The sequence below is a fragment of the Oncorhynchus gorbuscha genome, linkage group LG24, assembly GCF_021184085.1.
Source record: "Oncorhynchus gorbuscha isolate QuinsamMale2020 ecotype Even-year linkage group LG24, OgorEven_v1.0, whole genome shotgun sequence".
In the NCBI taxonomy this organism is placed as follows: domain Eukaryota; kingdom Metazoa; phylum Chordata; class Actinopteri; order Salmoniformes; family Salmonidae; genus Oncorhynchus; species Oncorhynchus gorbuscha.
In genome coordinates this window covers 42,474,082-42,496,983 of record NC_060196.1, presented here as the reverse complement: position 1 = coordinate 42,496,983, position 22,902 = coordinate 42,474,082, and the positions used below count along the sequence as shown (strand labels likewise).

Below are 22,902 nucleotides of genomic sequence, written 5' to 3'. Positions count from 1 at the left end.
CCATTTGGAGCTGATGGCGAGAGATCTGTGTCATTGTTATAGCATTGGAAGTCAAGGTTTAAATGGAGGGTCTGACCAAGAGGGAGGATGTAGATGAAGAGTAATGGAACCAGCAGAGCCCTGGGGGATACCCTATATAACTGCAGAGCAGAGTCTGAGGTGTAGCCATTGAGGGAGCTGTAGTAGGTCTGTTTTGTGAGGTATGATAAAAGGTAGGAGCAGTCAGAGCACATACACAGGTGATTCCTGCAAGGGTTAAACCCACGACTTTGGCATTGCTAGGTCCTTTCCCCTTATCACCGGAGCCACATCTTGCCTGACGACTCAGCGGAATTCAATTCAGGGAGTTCTATTAAAGACTGCAACATACATTCAGCGATTGGCTCATCTCTAACAAATCAAGAGTATCAAAATTGATAAGGTCGTCGTCAAATAGGCTGGCTCTGGCCCAGCCCGTCAGTTTCTGGGACCAACCAGAACAGTCAGAATATGTTCGCATTCTAAAAATTGTAGGAGATTGGTTTTGCCTCAGACTCCTCATGGACATCAGTTTGGCTAGAGTGATGTGGATGGATAAGCCAGGCAAGAGCCACACAAACACATTGATAATACACACAAAAACACAAGTCAGTCAGTAGTAGTTTATTTTTCCTTTAAGAAATACAAAATAAGACTAAAACTAAATAGAAGCTTCTAGACTGTTGTTCCAGAAAACAATGTGTTTTACACAACCAAACATACCTACAGTAGAAGATGCTGAAATACTGTTCATCGCTAGAAACGGCGATAGACTTCGAACAGAGAACCAGGTTCTCGACAATCACTTTGAAGCACGAGAAGAATTGAATGATTTTGCACTGGAAAAGGAAACAAATAGGAATGTAAAGAAATCAGGGAAGTCGTAAACACTGATGTGATTCCAGCGAGGACCATTAGGTTAACTGGGATCAAAATGTCTGTCTCAAAATCACAGTGAGATCATAGAGTTTTGGGACACGCTTTCTTTACAATAATAATAATAGTACTGTTGTGAATTTATTCCATTAAAATGTAGCATTACTGAAAGAGCTGACTGACTCAAAATAAAACATCTTAGGCTTTTAAATCTGCCTAGAAACAAATGCTAAGGAAAATAAACATTTTCTGAAACAAACCTTGTAGTCAAGTATGAATGGTACCCAGTTCAATACCGACATTCTTTAATCTTTTTTACATTTCTTACAAAACAGTAAAATCTAGCTTCACAATTGTTCAAGTGCCTCAGAAATGTGCAACAAAAAGTGTTTAAAGACAATCAAGCTAAAATTAGAGAAATTTCAAATAAACCACATTTTTCAAACAAAATCTAGTCAAAGCCAAACAAACTTGGAAAGTTCATACTTTCTCCTCCATTCAACATTTCCTTTAAATTAAAACGACTTACAATGAAAAACCTCAACATACAATTAAGTTTTGTAAAAAACTCAAACAATTATATGCAGTTCTGATAGTATTTTCTTGATATAAATCCCCTGATCAGATCAGCCTGTAAAGATGCTGCAGGTTAAACTTCGAAGAGTGTCACACACACAGCCATGGAAGTGTTCAGAACAAACTTGTCCTGGTATTCCCAGAAAGAACATTGGTTGGTATTCCCAGGATGGGAACGTAGGTCAGTATTCCTGGAACACTTATTTTTAGGAATGTGTCCAGACCTCGTTGGCCCAGGTGTGGTTGTGTCGGAGCCAGCGGCGTGCGGTGTGTGTGTCGACCGTGAACAGCTGTTCCTGACAGGAGTTGACCGCTGTATAGTGGACGGTCAGTTTAGGGTTGGGGATGATCGCTGCCGAGAGGAGGCGACTGCCTGCCGCCAAGTACTCACTCTCACGGTCCCCTGTTCTGTAGAGGGCGAGAGAACCATTAGTATGTATAGTCAACTGCCAGTACTAGATATTCACTTTCAGTCTCCAGTCCTACAGGAAAACGCATGCATGCGCACACACACACCTCTTGAGTGTGATGATGATGGACTGTGGTGTGCCTGTTGTGTTGAGGATGGTTGTAGCATTGAAGGTGAGGACCATCTCAAAGGACAGAGCTATCTCCATCTCCCCCAGGGAACAGGGAACGGTCAGTGCTAGAGAGCCTGGCACGGACTTCACACCAGGGTAATAGCCTAGACACAGGGCCTCTGAAACACACACACGTCGCTCTCAAACTACAGTGTTTCCTAATTTAAAAAAAAACAATCTTATTTTTGATAGATAACCATGTTTTATTATCTAGTAAGTAATAGACTCACGTTTGAAGAGAGCTCTAGCCCGTAGCCAGATGTTTTGCTTGCCCAGCTTGTGCAGCAGAGTGTGCAGCAGAGGAGGGTCCACAGCCAGGTTCTTAGACAACATGAAACCCAGCGTGTCTGAGGCCACAGTCACAGTTTGTCTGTCGACACATGACTTGAGGTGACTGTTGAACAGACAGCTGTATATGGAGATGTCTGCTAGGTCTGGGGGAGGGTTACACACACACACACACACACACACACACACACACACACACACACACACACACACACACACACACACACACACACGGTTGGTAAAGTCATAAATAAATATGCAACTCACTGGTACCTCTTGGGCCATATACACTACCAGTCAAAAGTTTTAGAACACCTACTCATTCAAGCGTTTAATTTTTTTTCTCCATTGTAGAATAATAGTGGAGATATCAAAACTATGAAATAGCACATGGAATCATGTAAAGAATAATGTAGTAAAAAAACAAAAAAAAAGTTTAATCAAAATTTATTTTATATTTGAGATTCTTCAAAGTAAGCCACCCTTTGCCTTGATGACAGCTTTACACACTTGGCATTCGCTCAACCAGCTTCATGAGGTGGTCACCTGGAATGCATTTCAATTAACAGGTATGCCATGTTAAAAGTTACAATTCTGGAATGTATTTTCTTTAATGTGTTTGAGCCAAACACTTGTGTTGTGACATGGTAGGGGTGGTATACAGAAGACAGCTCTCCTTGGTAAAAGACCAAGTAAGGAAAGTGAAAATGACAGTCCATTACTAAGACACGAAAGTCAGTCAATATGAAACATTAAGAACTCTGAAAGTGCAGACTCAAAAACCATCCAGGGCTATGATGAAACTGGCTCTCATGAGGACCGCCACAAGAATGGAAGACCCAGAGTTACCTCTGCTGCAGAGGACACGTTCATCAGAGTTACCTCTGCTGCAGAGGACACGTTCATCAGAGTTACCTCTGCTGCAGAGGACACGTTCATCAGAGTTACCTCTGCTGCAGAGGACACGTTCATCAGAGTTACCTCTGCTGCAGAGGACACGTTCATCAGAGTTACCTCTGCTGCAGAGGACACGTTCATCAGAGTTACCTCTGCTGCAGAGGACACGCTTCATCAGAGTTACCTCTGCTGCAGAGGACACGTTCATCAGAGTTACCTCTGCTGCAGAGGACACGTTCATCAGAGTTACCTCTGCTGCAGAGGACACGTTCATCAGAGTTACCTCTGCTGCAGAGGACACGTTCATCAGAGTTACCTCTGCTGCAGAGGACACGTTCATCAGAGTTACCTCTGCTGCAGAGGACACGTTCATCAGAGTTACCTCTGCTGCAGAGGACACGTTCATCAGAGTTACCTCTGCTGCAGAGGACACGTTCATCAGAGTTACCTCTGCTGCAGAGGACACGTTCATCAGAGTTACCTCTGCTGCAGAGTTACCTCTGCTGCAGAGGACACGTTCATCAGAGTTACCTCTGCTGCAGAGGACACGTTCATCAGAGTTACCTCTGCTGCAGAGGACACGTTCATCAGAGTTACCTCTGCTGCAGAGGACACGTTCATCAGAGTTACCTCTGCTGCAGAGGACACGTTCATCAGAGTTACATCTGCTGAGTTACCTCTGCTGCAGAGGACACGTTCATCAGAGTTACCTCTGCTGCAGAGGACACGTTCATCAGAGTTACCTCTGCTGCAGAGGACACGTTCATCAGAGTTACCTCTGCTGCAGAGGACACGTTCATCAGAGGACACGTTCATCACCTCTGCTGCAGAGGACACGTTCATCAGAGTTACCTCTGCTGCTGCAGAGGACACGTTCATCAGAGTTACCTCTGCTGCAGAGGACACGTTCATCAGAGTTACCTCTGCTGCAGAGGACACGTTCATCAGAGTTACCTCTGCTGCAGAGGACACGTTCATCAGAGTTACCTCTGCTGCAGAGGACACGTTCATCAGAGTTACCTCTGCTGCAGAGGACACGTTCATCAGAGTTACCTCTGCTGCAGAGGACACGTTCATCAGAGTTACCTCTGCTGCAGAGGACACGCTTCATCAGAGTTACCTCTGCTGCAGAGGACACGTTCATCAGAGTTACCTCTGCTGCAGAGGACACGTTCATCAGAGTTACCTCTGCTGCAGAGGACACGTTCATCAGAGTTACCTCTGCTGCAGAGGACACGTTCATCAGAGTTACCTCTGCTGCAGAGGACACGTTCATCAGAGTTACCTCTGCTGCAGAGGACACGTTCATCAGAGTTACCTCTGCTGCAGAGGACACGTTCATCAGAGTTACCTCTGCTGCAGAGGACACGTTCATCAGAGTTACCTCTGCTGCAGAGGACACGTTCATCAGAGTTACCTCTGCTGCAGAGGACACGTTCATCAGAGTTACCTCTGCTGCAGAGGACACGTTCATCAGAGTTACCTCTGCTGCAGAGGACACGTTCATCAGAGTTACCTCTGCTGCAGAGGACACGTTCATCAGAGTTACCTCTGCTGCAGAGGACACGTTCATCAGAGTTACCTCTGCTGCAGAGGACACGTTCATCAGAGTTACCTCTGCTGCAGAGGACACGTTCATCAGAGTTACCTCTGCTGCAGAGGACACGTTCAGAGTTACCTCTGCTGCAGAGGACACGTTCATCAGAGTTACCTCTGCTGCAGAGGACACGTTCATCAGAGTTACCTCTGTTATCAGAGTTACTCTGCTGCAGAGGACACGTTCATCAGAGTTACCTCTGCTGCAGAGGACACGTTCATCAGAGTTACCTCTGCTGCAGAGGACACGTTCATCAGAGTTACCTCTGCTGCAGAGGACACGTTCATCAGAGTTACCTCTGCTGCAGAGGACACGTTCATCAGAGTTACCTCTGCTGCTGCAGAGGACACGTTCATCAGAGTTACCTCTGCTGCAGAGGACACGTTCATCAGAGTTACCTCTGCTGCAGAGGACACGTTCATCAGAGTTACCTCTGCTGCAGAGGACAAGTTCATCAGAGTTACCTCTGCTGCAGAGGATAAGTTCATCAGAGTTACCTCTGCTGCAGAGGATAAGTTCATCAGAGTTACCTCTGCTGCAGAGGATAAGTTCATTAGAGTTACCTCTGCTGCAGAGGATAAGTTCATTAGAGTTACCTCTGCTGCAGAGGATAAGTTCATAAGAGTTACCTCTGCTGCAGAGGACACGTTCATCAGAGTTACCAGCCTCAGAAATTACAGCCCAAATAAATGTGTCAGGTGTTCAAGTAACAGACAACAACTGTTCAGAGGAGACTGTCAAATTGCTGCAAAGAAACCAGTACTTAAGGCAGTGGTTCTTAACCTTGGAGGTACTGAACCCCAACAGTTTCATATGCTCATTCACCGAACCCTTCTTAATTAAAAAAAAAAATCAAATTCAAAACATAGGTATATATTTGACTGGTGCACAAAATGAACCGTGCATCAACATCACTGTTCAAAGAACAAAATCATCAAAACATTTTCACACAAAAACAAACACATAATAATGAATATTTACTGCAAATCAGTGTGACTTTTGCTGTTGCCTTTCAGAGACCAGTTCAGCAATGCGCGGCTTCACCTTGGCAAGTGCCACTCATGTCATTTTCGCAACAGTCTGTTCCTTTTCTTCGTTTTTATGTCCAGCATCCTCAATTGCTCGCAAAGATATGTTGTAACAAACGGTATGAAAATCTCCAGAGCTTTCTTAGCAATAACAGGGTACGTTACCATTTGTTGACACCAAAACGTTGAAAGCCTTGTTGTTCTGAAGAGTTGCTGTTGAACCTGGCTCTGCTGAATTTCAATGATTTCATCGAGGTATTCATCATTGACATCTGTTGTCTCAACACTAAACGTGAACGGCTGTCTCACCCATGCTGGATATGACTCTCGTAGGGAAGTATCCGTTGAGACTTTGCAAGCTCATCTAAGTGCGTGGCAATTGCTTGCTTCAGTTCAGCGGGTACAGAAATGTCTCAGATTCCAAATACATCTTCGATCTTACTTACACAGTCGTCCAGCAGGGGAAAGTTTGCGAAGTTATTGTTCTCTGTTCGTCGTTTCCATAACGGTAGCTTTTTTTGAAAAGCCTTCAGGTTTTCCTCCGCTTCGATGATGTTGACTCCACCGCCCTGCATCTTTTGATTGAGATGATTGAGAGCTGCGAAGATATCGGCCATGTACGCTAAAATGAGAATGAACTCAGAATTTTTGAAGCAATCTGCATGACAATGTTGGTGCTCTTGCAAAAACAGGGCTAATTCCACACGCACGGCAAAAACACGATTCAGCACCTGTCCCTGGGATAACCACCTAATGTTAGAATGGTACAGAAGTACCTCGAATTCAGAGCACATTTCTTTACACAGCTCACTGAAGACGCGATGCCGCAGAGCACTAGTTCGCACATAGTTCACACATTCCACTACAATTTTTAATACTTCTGCCAGTTTTGGAGGCAAGGTTTTTGTTGCCAACGCATGCCTGTGTAGAATACAATGCGTAACAATGATGTGTGGTGCATCGGCTTTCACTAGCGCACCAAAACCAGACTTTCTTCCCAGCATGACTGGAGCTCCGTCCGAACAAACGGCAGAAACCATATCCCATGAAAGATTGTTGTCTTTGAAGAAGTCATCCGCAAGTTTCTTCACATCGGCTGCCTTAGTTGTTGTTGTAAGAGGCTTACAAAATAAAAATTCTTCCTTTATCACGTCGTCTTTCACATAGCGCACGAATACAGCAAGCTGGCTTAGATTGGAAACGTCTGTGGTCTCGTCGAGTTGAAGGCTGAATTTTGCTGGGCTTGAAATCAGATCTGCATCTACTTGAGCCAAGATGTCTTTGCTCATGTCCTCTATTCTGTCGCTGATGGTGTCATTTGAAAGAGTTATTTGGGATAACTTCGGCCTCTTTTCCAAGCATGATATTCACCATCTTCAACACAGCTGGTTTTATGAGTGTTTCACCAATGGTGTGTGGTTTGCCCTGCTTTGCGATCAGGTAAGCAACTTCGTACGATGCTGTGAGGATCGGTTTGTTGATGGGTACAAAGCCGAGAACAGGCAGAGTAGCCTTTTCATCGAATCTGGCTCTCTTCACCTTGAATTCAGCGAGCGTTGTGTTCTTGTATTTTCCATCTCCATGCAGCTTAAGGAAGTGTTCTCTTAGTTTTGCCGGTGCTAGACTAGAATTGCTCAACTTGGCATTGCAAATCATGCAGTTAGGACACTGACTCCCATCACGTTCGGTTATACATGTAAATCCATAATGTACATATTCGTCCGACCACTTTATTTTTTGCTCGACATAGTAAGTATGAAAGGATTAAAATATTAAGAAAGAAATCACAAGACGTACCATCACCATAGTCACAAACTGAGCGCGCCAAATTCCCTGCAGCACAGATAGGGCAAGCGATGTAGCGTGATCACCTGCAGCCAATGATGGCCAAGCGGAGCGTGTCATCACAAATCATATGAATCGGATGTTTGTCTTGACCTCCGCCGAACCCCTGAGACTGACTCACCGAACCCCTGGGGTTCGATCGAACCCAGGTTAAGAACCACTGACTTAAGGACACCAATAAGAAGAGACTTGCTTGGTCCAAGAAACACGAGCAATGGACATTAGACCCAGTGATATTTTTCCTTTGGTCTGGAGTCCTAATAGGAGATTTTTGGTGCCAACTGCCAAAACAGATGCGGTGTGGGTGAACGGATGATCCCTGCATGTGTATTTCCCACCGTAAAGCATGGAGGCGGTGTGGGTGAACGGATGATCCCTGCATGTGTATTTCCCACCGTAAAGCATGGAGGCGGTGTGGGTGAACGGATGATCCCTGCATGTGTATTTCCCACCGTAAAGCATGGAGGCGGTGTGGGTGAACGGATGATCCCTGCATGTGTATTTCCCACCGTAAAGCATGGAGGCGGTGTGGGTGAACGGATGATCCCTGCATGTGTATTTCCCACCGTAAAGCATGGAGGTGGTGTGGGTGAACGGATGAACCCTGCATGTGTATTTCCCACCGTAAAGCATGGAGGCGGTGTGGGTGAACGGATGATCCCTGCATGTGTATTTCCCACCGTAAAGCATGGAGGCGGTGTGGGTGAACGGATGATCCCTGCATGTGTATTTCCCACCGTAAAGCATGGAGGCGGTGTGGGTGAACGGATGATCCCTGCATGTGTATTTCCCACCGTAAAGCATGGAGGCGGTGTGGGGGTACTCTGCTGGGGACACTGATTTATTTGGGCTTAGTGGGAATATAATTTTTTCTTTCTTCCACAGGACAATGACCCAACAACTTCAGGCTGTGTAAGGGCAAGTTGACCAAGGAGAGTGATTTTTTATTTATTTCACCTTTATTTAACCAGGTAGGCTAGTTGAGAACAAGTTCTCATTTACAACTGCAACCTGGCCAAGATAAAGGAGTGATGGTGCTGCATCAGATAACCTGGCCCCCACAATCACCCGACCTCAACCCAATTGAGATGTTTTGGAATGAGTTGGACTGCAGAGTGAAGGAAATGCAGCATAGTGCTCAGCATATGTGGGAACTCCTTCAAGACTGTTGGAAAAGCATTCCAGGTGAAGCTGGTTGAGAGAATGCCAAGAGTGCAAAGCTGTCAAGGCAACGGGTGGCTATTTGAAGAATGTCAAATATATTTCGAATTTTAAAACACTTATTTGGTTATAAGATCATTCCATATGCGTTTTCATAGTTCATGTCTTCACTATTATTCTACAATGTAGAAAAGTCCAAATAAAAACCCTTGAATGAGTAGGTGTTCCAAAACCTCTTACCAGTAGTGTAGGTTGGTGAGACAGTTGGGGTGTGTACCTGCAGGTTCCTTAAGACCAGGCAGGTTAGTGAGGACCTCCAGTGTGTCTCTGTGGGATGTTATCTCAGCCAGTCGTACCAGAACAGTTGTTCTCTCCGCTACGTCCTCCACCGAACACGGCCACACACACGAACTCAGGAACCACTCGTTATCTACAAGAGGTAACATGTAACACACACACACAGGAAATCACTTGAAACGTGGTTTCCTGTGTGTGTGTGTGTTACATGTTTACATTGGAGTGCGAGTGTGAGACGTGCATTCGTTACCTCTGAGTGTATTGAGTGCCCCCTCAACACTGTCGCTCCTAAGGAAAAGTTCTGTAGCTATTGTGATCAGGTGACAGCGAGAAGCTCCATCCTCGTTGCCGAACAGTCCCTTCAGAGTGGAGTAGTTTACCTTTAACCTGGATAACACATCCACCAGCCTCCGGCCCTTCACAGACAGAGAAAGAACACATACAACCTGCATCAGACTCTCATACACACCAATATTACAGACCACATCAGCCTTTGATCCAGTGTGAGAGAAACACAGTTACCTTGGCCCATTGTTGTGTCTTGTGGTATCTGAACATCAGAGAGACTCCTATTCTTCCCAGGAAGCTCTTGATCAGACCATCATCCCAGTCCTCCATCTCCTGGTACACTGGAACAGAGAAGAAAACTATAAAAACGCAAGAATTAACAATTTTAATGAGTTACAGTTCATAAGGAAATCAGTCAATTGAAATCATTATATTAGGCCCTAATCTATGGAGTTCACATGACTGGGAAGGGGCACAGCCATGGGTTGGCATAGGCCCACCCACTTGGGAAACAGGACCAGCCAATCAGAATACGTTATTCCCCACAAACGGGCATTGTTTTACAGACAGAAATCCTCCTTAGTTTCATCAGCTGTTCAGGTGGTTGGTCTCAGACGATCCCGCAGGTGAAGAAGCCGGATGTGGAGGTCCTGGGCTGGCGTGGTTACACGTGGTCTGTGGTTGTGAGACCAGTTGGACCTACTGGAAAATCTCTAAAACGACGCTGGAGGCAGCGTATATAGAGAAATAAACATTCAATTCTATGGCAACAGTTCTGGTGGACATTCCTGCAGTCAGCATGACAATTGCACACACCCTCAAAACTTGAGATATCTGTGGCATTGTGCAGTGTTAAAATTTTACATTTTAAAGTGGTCTTTTATTGTCCCCAGCACAAGGTGCACCTGTGTAATGCAAATGCTTTTTAATATGCCACACCTGTCAGGTGGATGGATTATCTTCTCCTATGCCAAATGTTCACTAACAGGGATGTGATGTTCACACCAAGTGGAGAAATCCATTTTTTGTGCATTTGGAACATTTCTGGGATCTTTTATTTCAGCTCATGAAACCAACACTGCATGTTTTGTTCATATTTCTGTTCAGTATAATATCATCCCAGTCCTAGGTCTCCTGGTACACTGAAACAGAGACAACAAACTAATACACACTTTCTCATTCATTCATTATCAATGCTCAAAGACCTGTCTATCTCTGTAGTGTCTCACCTGTCTCAGTGAAGGAGGCGAAGGGCAGGGCTAGTCTGTCTTTGTCCCCCTCGAGCAGCGCTATGGCAACACAGCCGCTGAAGTGCTGTAAGTCGACAAGGCTTCTGTGGGAGTGGCATATGGAGCGGAAGACTACACCCAACCTCCCCCAGTCCTCCTGCTGGGAACACAACTAGATGGAGGGAGGGAGAGGAAGGAGAGAGAGAAATGTGCCAAAATTATTACATTTAGATCAAACAAGCAACAGAACTAGGAGAAAAATACCTCACCTCCACAAGAGCATGGGCCAGACTCAGCGCTTCAGGAGTGGGAGCGTCGGTGTTCATCGACCTGGAGTGATGGACAAGTCAAACAGCCAATCAATGACAAAATAAAAACATGGGCTGCGATCAGTACGAAAAAACAATGTGCAATGTTAAAATCAACAAACAGTACTGTACGACCAAGTTCAATAACAGTATGATTATATGGCGGCCTAGAGATCGTATAATGCACGAGTTTTGCCATTTCTCATTGCCACACCCACATTGAGCAGACAAGCATCCTGTCCAGAGGGTGTACTTGTACAACAAGCGGTCTCATGCTACAGAAACAGGAGATCTTCTCCCATGAGCCTATGACACCTCGCCACACCCTACCAAACGTGACTCAAATGCTTTTGAAGAACGGTGCACACCGTTTTGGGGAAACGTCACTTTCAGTACAAACCATCACGCAACGTAGTAAACATTGAATCGAATTGAACGCACCCATGGGTTTCTCAGCCAGTACCAAAACAGCTCCTAAAACAGGCTTGGGTTGCCAGGTACAGGACTGACCCGAAGGTGTGTGTAAGATGACTCGACTCACCTGTGGTTGCCAGGTTTAGTTGTGTAATTCTCAGGTGAGTCTGCTGGGTGGTATTGTGGCGACTGAAGGAACATGTGTAGGACACGCTCACATTGGTCCACATTTAACCCCAAGCCTGCATCCACCATCTAGATCGGCAGGGTCACACGCTTCACTTAAAACAAATAAAACTGACAAACAACAAGTCAGCTTCAGTGCACACACACCAGAGGAGGCTGGTGGGAGGAGCTATAGGACAAAAGGCTCATTGTAATGGCTGGAATAAATGAAGTCAAAATAAGGTTTCTATATGTTTGAAAACCATTCAATGTATTTAATTCCAGCCATTACAATGAGCCTTTCCTCCCTATAGCTTATCACACAATCCTCCACTGACAAACACACATACACCTTAGTACCTTAGAGGTGAGTTGAATGAGTTCAGGTAAGATGGATTGGTCTCTCTCTCCCACATAGTCGAACAGAGCCAGGAGAAACGCTGGACTGGGCTAGATGGGGGGAGAGGGACAGTCAAATAATACCCGTTTGCTTTGCTGACCACTAGGGGTGTAACGGTACACGTATTCGTACTGAACTGTTCCTGCACGGGTACCTCGGTTCGCACACGAATGAATATATAAAAACAATCTACTAAAACACTAGGCCAATAGGCTATGCCTACACTGCATTGGATGCCATTGCCTCAAGTAACTGAACTGAAAAAAACATTTGTAGGGCATATTGTTAAAACAAGAGCCTATACGCACATAATAGAAATGATAACCTTAACTGGAACATTCCTTTTATGAAGCGCTGCCGGGAACTAGTACTGAACGATGGCGAGTGGTGGGGGTCGATCGTCCATCATAGTTTAAATCTCCAGTTTGGGAACATTTTGGCTTCACAGTAGATTACAATGGCGATGGACAGAGAGTTGCTGATAAAACATTAACAGTATGTCACCACTGCTCAACGCGAATAGCCTATGCAGAGTGGCGCGTGTAGCTTGTCGGCCAATCACAAGTCATCAAAACGGCGCTATAGTCAGAGCCTCCGCGTGCGGCAAAGCAAGTAAGGAGATTATGTCATCAAGGAAATTGTTGACTTAAATGAAACTATTATGCCACAAACGACCAAGAGTCAACAGGTAGGCTGCTACCTAATCTAAATGGAGGTGTTGTTTTTAACAGTAGGACAGGGAGAAAAGCACATGTAGCCTCAATCAGCCATACTAGCTAAATTAGCCAACTTGCTTTCTCAGTTTGATACAGCCAAGACAGGTACCATTTAATCATATTGGATGATAAATAGACTCAGTTATTTTACTAGCGTGACTCAGCTTGGTTGGTTGCTCTCCCTCCTCCTCGCTCCCTGTGTACACACACAGCAAGGCCCCTCCGTCGCCATGCTAGAGCGTGTCTCCCTCACACATTACCATCTCTGGTTATTAAAGTAGCTAACAAATATACTTTGCTGCTGCTTCCCTCAATCAAATCAGACCGTGTCTGGACCAGACCAGGTCTACGCAGAACTGGCCGTGTTGTCTTTGGTTCTTTTCGGAACGGGATTCTATAACTGTATTTATGCATATCGGGTCCAGGTGGGAAATCCCCAGGTCCATGAAGAGGCCCAACATAATAATCCCTGTCACAACAGAGAAATGCTTACTTATGAGCCCCTACAATGCAGAGTTCAACAGGTGTGGACATAACAGAGAAATGCTTACTTATGAGCCCCTACAATGCAGAGTTCAACAGGTGTGGACATAACAGTGAAATGCTTACTTATGAGCCCCTACAATGCAGAGTTCAACAGGTGTGGACATAACAGTGAAATGCTTACTTATGAGCCCCTACAATGCAGAGTTCAACAGGTGTGGACATAACAGTGAAATGCTTACTTATGAGCCCCTACAATGCAGAGTTCAACAGGTGTGGACATAACAGTGAAATGCTTACTTATGAGCCCCTACAATGCAGAGTTCAACAGGTGTGGACATAACAGTGAAATGCTTACTTATGAGCCCCTACAATGCAGAGTTCAACAGGTGTGGACATAACAGTGAAATGCTTACTTATGAGCCCCTACAATGCAGAGTTCAACAGGTGTGGACATAACAGTGAAATGCTTACTTATGAGCCCCTACAATGCAGAGTTCAACAGGTGTGGACATAACAGTGAAATGCTTAGAGCCCCTACAATGCAGAGTTCAACAGGTGTGGACATAACAGTGAAATGCTTACTTATGAGCCCCTACAATGCAGAGTTCAACAGGTGTGGACATAACAGTGAAATGCTTACTTATGAGCCCCTACAATGCAGAGTTCAACAGGTGTGGACATAACAGTGAAATGCTTACTTATGAGCCCCTACAATGCAGAGTTCAACAGGTGTGGACATAACAGTGAAATGCTTACTTATGAGCCCCTACAATGCAGAGTTCAACAGGTGTGGACATAACAGTGAAATGCTTACTTATGAGCCCCTACAATGCAGAGTTCAACAGGTGTGGACATAACAGTGAAATGCTTACTTATGAGCCCCTACAATGCAGAGTTCAACAGGTGTGGACATAACAGTGAAATGCTTACTTATGAGCCCCTACAATGCAGAGTTCAACAGGTGTGGACATAACAGTGAAATGCTTACTTATGAGCCCCTACAATGCAGAGTTCAAAAGTAAGACAAATTCTAACATCTTTAACAGAAATAGTAGCACAAAATTACCATGAGGCTATATACAATACAAGGAGTCAATGTGCAGGGGTACGAGGTAGTTGAGGTAACATGTACATGTAGATTTGGGGTAAAAGTAACTACGCAATCAGGATGGATAATAAACAGAGTAGCAGCAGTGTGTGTGTTCGTACCAGTATGTTGTGGGCAGTGCTGACGTGCAGCACCGTGATGATGTCAGACAGAAAGCCAGCTTTGAGCAGAGCGGCCAGGAGAGAATTCAGGACCAGAGGGGTGTGGTAGACACCTGGAGGACTGAACTGGTAGTACGACGTAAACACTGACACTGAAGGGAGAGGTGGACGGAGGTGTGAAAGGAGAGAGAAGGGACACGGACCGTAAGCAAGAGCAGGACAGTGAAGCGTGTCAAAGAACCATCCGTGTTGTTCATGCATCTACCTCAGTCAGATATGTCTGAGGAGCAATCAGCACTACAATTTAATCAAAACACACTAACCTGCCCTCTGCAGACAGACAGGGTTGGAAGACCTGACAAACCTCAGCACCGTCTCCACACAGAACTAAAAGAAAAGAAAACGCATGAAATAGTCAAGACATAACGCTCAGCAATCTTCACATGGAAAGAATTCACAGGTCAACCAACAGACACCATCATATCCATTAAGCCTTCCACTTGGCATGAACATTATCAAAGCTCGAGTTCTTAACCACATGCAGAGGGTGCTCTTACATCAGCAGTGCTACCAATTTGGACTACAACTCAATTTATTTTCCATAGCTAAATGTTTTTGCTACGGTGCACCCTAATGAAGAGGACCCAGGTGGTTGTTGGAGGCAGTAGCAGCCTACCTTTTCGTCTCCTCTCTTGGGCACATGGAGGAACCAACAGGTCTTATGGAAACAGTCCGACATGCTGAAATAGTACTTGCAATACTGAGGGAGGAGAGGAGGGAATGGAGGAGAAGAGGGAATGGAGGAGAAGAGGGAATGGAGGAGAAGAGGGAATGGAGGAGAAGAGGGAATGGAGGAGAAGAGGGAATGGAGGAGAAGAGGGAATGGAGGAGAAGAGGGAATGGAGGAGAAGAGGGAATGGAGGAGAAGAGGGAATGGAGGAGAGGAGGGAATGGAGGAGAGGAGGGAATGGAGGAGAGGAGGGAATGGAGGAGAGGAGGGAATGGAGGAGAGGAGGGAATGGAGGAGAGGAGGGAATGGAGGAGAGGAGGGAATGGAGGAGAGGAGGGAATGGAGGAGAGGAGGGAATGGAGGAGAGGATGGAGGAGAGGATGGAGGAGAGGAGGGAATGGAGGAGAGGGAATGGAGGAGAGGGGGGAATGGAGGAGAGGGGGAATGGAGGAGAGGGGGAATGGAGGAGAGGGGGAATGGAGGAGAGGAGGAGAGAGGGAATTCATCAAATCTGTTCTTTTATGGATAACTAGGACAATTCATAAAAGTATATTTGTATAAAGACAAATATAAGTAGTTTTATTATGAGGTAGTTACACTGTCAAATTGTCTTTGAGGGCCGGTGTCTGCTGCCGCTGGGTCTTTACATGAGGTTGTATGTCCTGTGGAATGACACGAGTCAGTTCTCTCTGCGGCTTCACATCAAAGCTGTACAGATACAAGTTTTCATTATGTATTGTGGATGTTGTGCGTCTTCCCCCTCACCGTTGCACCAGGAGTCTCCAGTCATCAGATAAGGCAGTGTGCTCTTAAATGAGTTCAGAGACTGGAAGGCCTGGGCCCTGCAATACAACTTAATCATCATTCTCCTTCACCCCTGAACCGTCATTGCCACCACTACCCTTCTCAAACATCATCATCTCTCTGATAGAAGTGCAGTGGTATGAAAGGAATGAAGTCTTAATTAACAGTACTATTGCTGAAAGAGCAGTAGAGGTGTAGTGTTGGAGTAGGCCTACATGGTATATTGTATTAGTCAGTGTAAGTAATATACCTCTCAGAGATCTCTGCCTTCATAGGACTGTAGTTGTAGTCAGTTCCACCCTGCTCAAACACACAATACAGCAATGTCACAATTGTACTTATTAAAAAGCAGTTTGTTTCCTGAATTGAACCCAATCATGGTTTATGCTATGAGCATCTCTCCCTCTGCATATATAGATCTGTAAATTGTAGATCCTCACCTTACTGCAAGTCAGCTTATACTGCATATTCTGTATCCTGACTATGTGTCTGTAATCTGTTAGTACAATGTCTATTGCTGGCAGCACCTATTCACTGAGTCAAATTCTGCACATCGGTAAATGTACTTGGTAAATAAAGTGATTGTGATGCTATGATCTGACCTGGTCTGGATGTAACGCGTGGACAGTAGGGGGCCAGCTGTTGCTGTGGACCAGGGCAGGCTTAGGGCTGGAGCTGGCTTCAGGTCTCCAAGATCGTCCTGCACTCTCCTCATCTAAACACAAAACACACATTACAACAGGTTTACACTATCATCTCATATTAAAAGGTCATTATTGACCGACAAAAAGAGATTTATCAGAATTTCACACTAGTTGGTTTTCAGTCTTTCCATAGTTTATATTGTGACTGTGTGTGTGTGCACACACACACACAGACACGCACGCACTTCTATTGACCCTTTCAGAGGCACAAACCTTTAAAGTGGATAATTCTTCTCTGGTCAGTCTTAAAACCAGGAGGCCCATCTGTACCCGTGGTGGAGCTATAAGACAAAACAGAGAGAGAGCATTTTCAAAGTCCTGTATAAGAGGTAGCTAACAAATTCAAACTTAAAACGATCATACCTTTTCTCAGTGGCCCATGAGGGACCTGCACCCGTGAGTAGTAGGGCTCTCCCTGCCCCAATGGTGGTCCTGGCTCTAGGGGCCCTTCGTCCCCTGGTTGACCCCAGCATGGGTTCAAGGTCCTGAGGCAAGCTGCCAAACAGCTCTGGGTCATCTAGGAGAACATCTACAAGCAGGATGTCCTGCTCGTAGGCTGTGAACTCATCCAAGAGGTGAGCTTTGGGGTCACTAGCAAGCTTGACTTTTGACCCTGCCCTAACTTCTACTTCCTGGTGTTGAGTGTGTGACCCGGAAGAGGAAGGAGTGCCGAATTCCTGGTTCTCAGACGTGACCTTAGTACAGGAGGTGGACTGATTATGATGATCAACATCATCATCAGTACAGGGCTGGGTTCTAACAGGCTCTAGTGTCCCCTCTTCACCACATGTACCATCATCTTCATCAGTGGAGGATGCCTGGGCCTGTGTTCCAACACCTACTGCACTGGACAACTTCTCTTTCTGGTCTACAAATTCATCATCCTCTCCTGAGTAGCTCTGTGTCTGCAGCATCAGGCGTGTTATGCACTGCATTGGTGTTTGACCTCCAAGAATCCCAGGGGCGAGGTTACTGATCGTGGCCACCACAGCCTCTCCCTCTTTGGGCTTGCCAAGCGACGAGCCCCCCTGTGTGCTCTTCTGCTCTGGACGCTGATGCTCCTGCTTCTCTGGACTGGAGGACTCACTGCCTGGTAAAACTAAAACCTTCAGTTCTCCACTCGCAGCCGCCTCTCCTTTCATTTCATCTCCCTCTCTGCTCTGCACCTCCACTCCCTCTGCCTTTCTTTTTTCTTGAGGCAGAAGTGAGGAGCTGGATGAGAAAAAGGAGGATTCAGCTGAAAGACAGGAGAAATCTGGTGGAAGAGGGGATGACTCTGCTGAGTGAAGGGAGTTTGAGTGAGATGTGTCGGTCTTACTGTCCACAGCTGATGGGGAGGATGTTGCATTGAACATAGCCCCACCTTCATCCTTCCTCCGAGGGGAGGAGGGAGTAAGAAAGGAGGAGGGAGTAGGAGAGGAGGGTGGTGGGGATGTCTCTATGTTTTGGGATGCAGATGAGAACAGCAGAAAAGCAGCAGTGGCTATGTCACTACCGACGCCTATAGGAGGGGGGGTGGAGGCTGTCTCACTGCCGCCACTGACTTTAGCTGGAGGGAAGGTTGAGACAGAGTCAGTTTTGGGTGGAGAGAGGCAAGAAACAGTGTCTGTGTCAGTTTGAGAAAGGTTGGAGGAAACTGAAAGAATTGGATCAGTTTCACTGTGGTTTTTGGGTGGGGTGAGGAGGGCGGAGCTGGTGGGAGCTTTAGGTGGAGGGGATATGGAAGCTTTGTTGCGATGGAGACCCCTAGTTCTGAGTTGGGACTGTGACTTCTTGTGACAGAGAGGATGGGATGGGTACACCTTGCTTGAAGTGTCAGGAGAGAGTGAACACTGGGTCACGCTCTCATCCTCTTCTCCTCCTCCTCTTCCATTGCTCATGTCTTTCTCTTCCATCATGTTTCCCTCTCCCTTCATCCCATTCCTATGAGCATAGACCTGGTAGCTTGTCTGTGGAGTGTATTCAGTGAGTGTACAGTGAGAGGTGAGTACTCTGGTTCTCTCAGCCATCACCAATGAGTCTCCATATCCGTTCACCTCCGCTGGGGGTGTCAGTGATCCATTTGCGTTGAGGACTGATGATGTCACAGAGAGTGACTGTGCAGAATCAGGTTTGGGGAAGGGCCAGGAGAGGTAGGTGCGTGCACAGGACAGGTGCAGCCTCTTGATGTAGGCCACCACTCTACGACAGGAGAACAGGTCTTGGTCCTCAGTGTCGCTGTCAGAGGGGGGGTCTACTCCCACTCCGTTCTCCACGGACCAGGGAGACAGCGTCCCGTTGGCAGGGGACTCCAGTGACCTGTCACCTCCCCCGGGCACTCCCCTCCAGCCTCCATCCTGTGTCATAAAGTGGTGTGATCTCACAGGAGCATCTGTCACGTTGCTATGACTACGACGGACATGACTTGTGTGTAAATGCAGCGGGACTTCACATGGCATCTCAGACATCGTCCCACTGTCTTCAAGGGAAGCGATAGCTATCCCAGGATCCAGGTCTGGTTCACTTGGACTAGAATGTTTTTGCTCCATTAGGTCTCCGTGGACATAAACCAATCTCATCCGCTTAGCAACTGGCTTTCCTGTTTCTACGTCATCACTTCCTGTTCCAGAGTCTTCAAGAATGCCTCTGTCATGCGTTCCAGCCCCGCTTGACCCCCTGCTCACCTGCTGCTTACCTAGTGAGAGACAAGCAAAACCATTGGTGGAGGCTTCAGACATCCCGCGATCCGAGGCAGCGAGAGATGCAGAACGATTTGACTCATTCAATCTGTGCACGCCCGTGTGCATGCACTGGTGAATTTCAGTCTGCGTCAAAAGCTGACCATTCTTCCCACACTGAGAACAGTGATGCAACTTCTTTCTACTAATGCGCTCCCAGGTCATCTCACTCCCATGGCTCCCTCTGCTGCAACAACTAGGCCCTAACAGACCAACTTTGCTCCGATAGTCCCACTTGAAACAATGCACTACTTTGGAAGTCAGGAGTTGGGCCGGCAGCAGGCAGGAAAAGCCCCCAACCGAGACGTCACATACTTGAGCTACATCGCAGAGCTTGACCTTGGGGTACCTCCCTATCCAGATCACCAGCTTCTTGGGGGCCTTAATGGTGGAGGTGAAATTCTTCCTGGTTTTAACCCTGACCTTAGGCTGCTCAAGCCCTACTACTCTGCTGAGGACACTGGCCCTGCCTCTGCCTGTCACTCCAACTGGCTCAACCCTGGTCAGCTTCCTTCTCTTAGGGGGCGTGTATTTAATTTCTCCACACAGGGCGCAGCACAAGGTTTTGACCACTCTCCTGACTGACCGCTGTGGACAGGATGGCGAGCTGAGAGGGGGTTTGGGGCGATGGCGTGTAACAATGGGACTCCTATCAATATCTGGAAGCGGAGATGAACACCGTCAGTTGATCTAAGTTATTTTAAGCTAACTATGGATGTATCTCAATAGTTTCAACTGGCTTCTTCTCCTTGACTCCTCTCCTTCATTTAACTTCACTAGAATATTTAGAACAGGAAAAGGCCTACACTTGTCCAGTTTTTTGACGTCAGTGCAAATTAAGGGAAGGAGACAAGGGGGGAAACCGGAGATGAGGGAAGGAAAGGAGACGAGGGGAGGAAGTCAATTACCACTATTGAGTTGCAACCTATAAACTAAGTAGTCTGAAAATGCATTTACTTCAACCAACGACATATAAACCCTGGATTGCTGATGCTATGCAGCAACCGGTTGATGCTATGAAGCAACCGGTTGGCCATATTGGCACTCCAGGAGAAGCAGTCCTCCATAGGAATTAATGGAATTCAATATTATTTCAATTAACTGTTTCAAGGACAAAATTACATGTATTTAAGTATTTTTTTGTTGTAGTGGGGACAGTAACATTAGCATTCTAATAAAAAAAATATATATATTTTTTTTTAAATAAATTGTGTTTTTATGTTTAGCTCACATAATATAATTTAAAATGTATTGCATGTATGCATTAAGGTGTAATAGAATAAACGTGTCAGAAACGTAGACATTGTAGAGTTGTGCCAAGATGGCTGTGAGGTGGCTTCAATACAGCGCCCCCTGTCAGTCATCCAGGGTTTATACACAGACTTCAACTCATTTTTAGTGATAACGTGGAGATTAATTGGAAATCTATCTTACATCAGTTACAATCGCTTGAAAATCAACGTCATAAAAGTCTCAAACGTCATAAAAGATACCTAGATCACTGAATTACCCATACAGACTTCTCAATGCATTAATACAAATTCATGCAACTTTAAAGCTATCTAGCCATGTGAAATAAATGCCTGCTAGTCATCAACTGTCTCCTGGGAAGCTAGAAATGCAGACTGCGTGGAGCACAGCATTCATAATGTAATTTTGGTCGACAATGTAACAGACATTTCAGAAGCAACAGCTAACTGAGCTTGCCCCAACAGTGACGTTTCATTCATTGCCACAAGTGGAGTTAGCGCCAGAGTGAGCGGTACCGATTACAAGCCAGCTAGTTAGCTAGCTAGCTAATACCTAGCATGTTGAGGCAGGCTAGCTTGCATACGAAACCAGTCAGTCACATTATCGATGCAGTGCTCCATTCAATACGATAAAATTGTAAAACATGTAGTATCTTACTTGAAATCCCATTAAGTAGGGAGATTGCCCTTTTTACGGCGTGGCCGGCATCCCCTTCGGTAGATTCTGCACCTCCTCGTTCTGTCCCTGCACTTGTTGCAGATCGTAAATTCTCAACTTCAAACTTTCCTTCGCTCCCTTGCGCAAGTTTCAAAGCAGCACTCACCCGGTTATTGGTTCTTTTTCGCGACTGCGCTGGAGACTGCTCTTCAACTGCCTTGTCTGACTCTAAACAAGAGACGTTCCTCCTGCGCTCTATTGATCGTGTTCTTCTCAGCACAGATGTTCTAGTTTTCTTGGCCAATGTCGCTGGAGACTTGCCACGCTCTCACTCTGGACTTCACCGATAGGTCGCTCTCTATGTAATAAGAAAGGTCGCTCTCTATGTAATAAGAAACGTGCCTAGTTTTTACCCTTGGAAATTGCTTGGTTAAAAGTATTGCTTTTATCAGTCAGTTCGTTGGAGCCCTCACTGCCAAAGGACACCGCGAACTGCAGCCTGCAACAATTCTTCTTATGCCCCGCTGTCACCCTATTCGGCCTAGTTGCATATTTCCTTCTTGTGTGAGGTCCCCCGACTTTAGCCTGGACATATTTGCTTCTAGTATATGGCCCATCTACTTTCACCTCAAAATCATTCCCAGTGCTCAAATGGCCATTTTATTTAAAATAATTTCTTGGACAGCTCCATACCTTCACATTCAGTCAATGGTGGTGACCTCTGTTCCCCACTGTCTGCTGGCACCGCAGTTGTTTTTCCGACAGCTGTCTCACTCGCAAGGTGCCCCTTTTCTGTCCCCAAGTATGGGGGGAAATTAGGATTTTCGGATTTCAAAACTGTGGATTCAGTGTACCCCAAAACAAAATCATCCTTCGTTTTCAATTCGCTGTTTTCCTCGTTTTGTGAAGAGCATTCCAGAGTGTTCCTGATGCTGTTAGGATCGCCATGCGTATCGCCGGTTGGCGAGTACAACACTGTGAATGGCCGTCTCCGTCTGGGCACGCTTGGCAGTCCATTATTGCCTTCAACTTTCAGCACGCTTCGATTTAATTTGACCCTCCCGGTAGATGGGAGCATGGTCGCATTTCAGAGCTATTTTATCAGCGAACACGAAAAATATATCGTTTTTTCTTTACTTTTTGTCAATGAGTTATTAGAGTTTGATAAACCTTGCTGAAAAAAATCTGTTCAAAAGCTAACTTTGAAAGAAAAAAATGTAAACCAAAATTGTCTCTTCCCACTAATAAAATAAACGTAAGTTTAACTTGGCAACGGGAAATACCATGCACGGGCTATAACTATTTGTCGGATGATAAATAAATAACACAAATGTCAAATTCAGACGCTGGCTAGTAGGCGAAAATCGCTCCATTCAATTTCGATGCAAATGGAGATTTAGTAAGGCTACGTGATAAGAATGTCACCGAAATTAGTAGCCCTACACGACTTGTTTACACAAATTATTCTTACAAGCAACTCTGGTTTCAAACGTTCTCGTTAATTGAAAATGTTATGTAGAGCCTGTCCAGGCTAGCGTTCCCTGCCTCACTCCCCATTTAAATCACACCTGTTGCAGCGGAGCTTGATGCTATCCTACTGGGCATGCGCATAGCCACGAACGTCCGAAAATTTACATACATTTTCTTAGATACTGTAGCC

At 45.7% G+C, this 22,902-nt stretch overlaps 1 protein-coding gene across 1 annotated transcript; it reads right to left on the bottom strand.

The window, feature by feature from the left end:
* Positions 1 to 627: 627 nt before the first annotated feature.
* Positions 628 to 21,569, bottom strand: topaz1 (testis and ovary specific TOPAZ 1). The gene is made up of 20 exons (XM_046325250.1): positions 21,243 to 21,569; positions 16,981 to 19,993; positions 16,831 to 16,898; positions 16,516 to 16,628; positions 16,164 to 16,213; positions 15,875 to 15,951; positions 15,707 to 15,771; positions 15,056 to 15,139; positions 14,703 to 14,766; positions 14,380 to 14,531; positions 11,929 to 12,018; positions 11,531 to 11,658; positions 10,951 to 11,011; positions 10,682 to 10,853; positions 9,687 to 9,793; positions 9,415 to 9,580; positions 9,145 to 9,297; positions 2,282 to 2,485; positions 1,987 to 2,170; positions 628 to 1,878 (listed from the first exon to the last, which is right to left on the bottom strand). Exons 2-20 carry the CDS (start codon positions 19,497 to 19,499, stop codon positions 1,677 to 1,679), a joined length of 4,659 nt encoding a protein of 1,552 aa, XP_046181206.1. The 5' UTR covers positions 19,500 to 19,993; positions 21,243 to 21,569; the 3' UTR covers positions 628 to 1,676.
* Positions 21,570 to 22,902: the final 1,333 nt, after the last annotated feature.

Coding starts and splice junctions, on each gene's coding strand:
- topaz1 (XM_046325250.1), bottom strand. CDS start 19,499: ATGACCTGGGAGCGCATTAGTAGAAAGAAGTTGCATCACTGTTCTCAG. Junction 15,772..15,874: donor TGGAGACTCCTGGTGCAACG/GTGAGGGGGAAG, acceptor GTCATTCCACAG/GACATACAACCTCATGTAAA. Junction 9,581..9,686: donor AGACACAACAATGGGCCAAG/GTAACTGTGTTT, acceptor CTGTCTGTGAAG/GGCCGGAGGCTGGTGGATGT.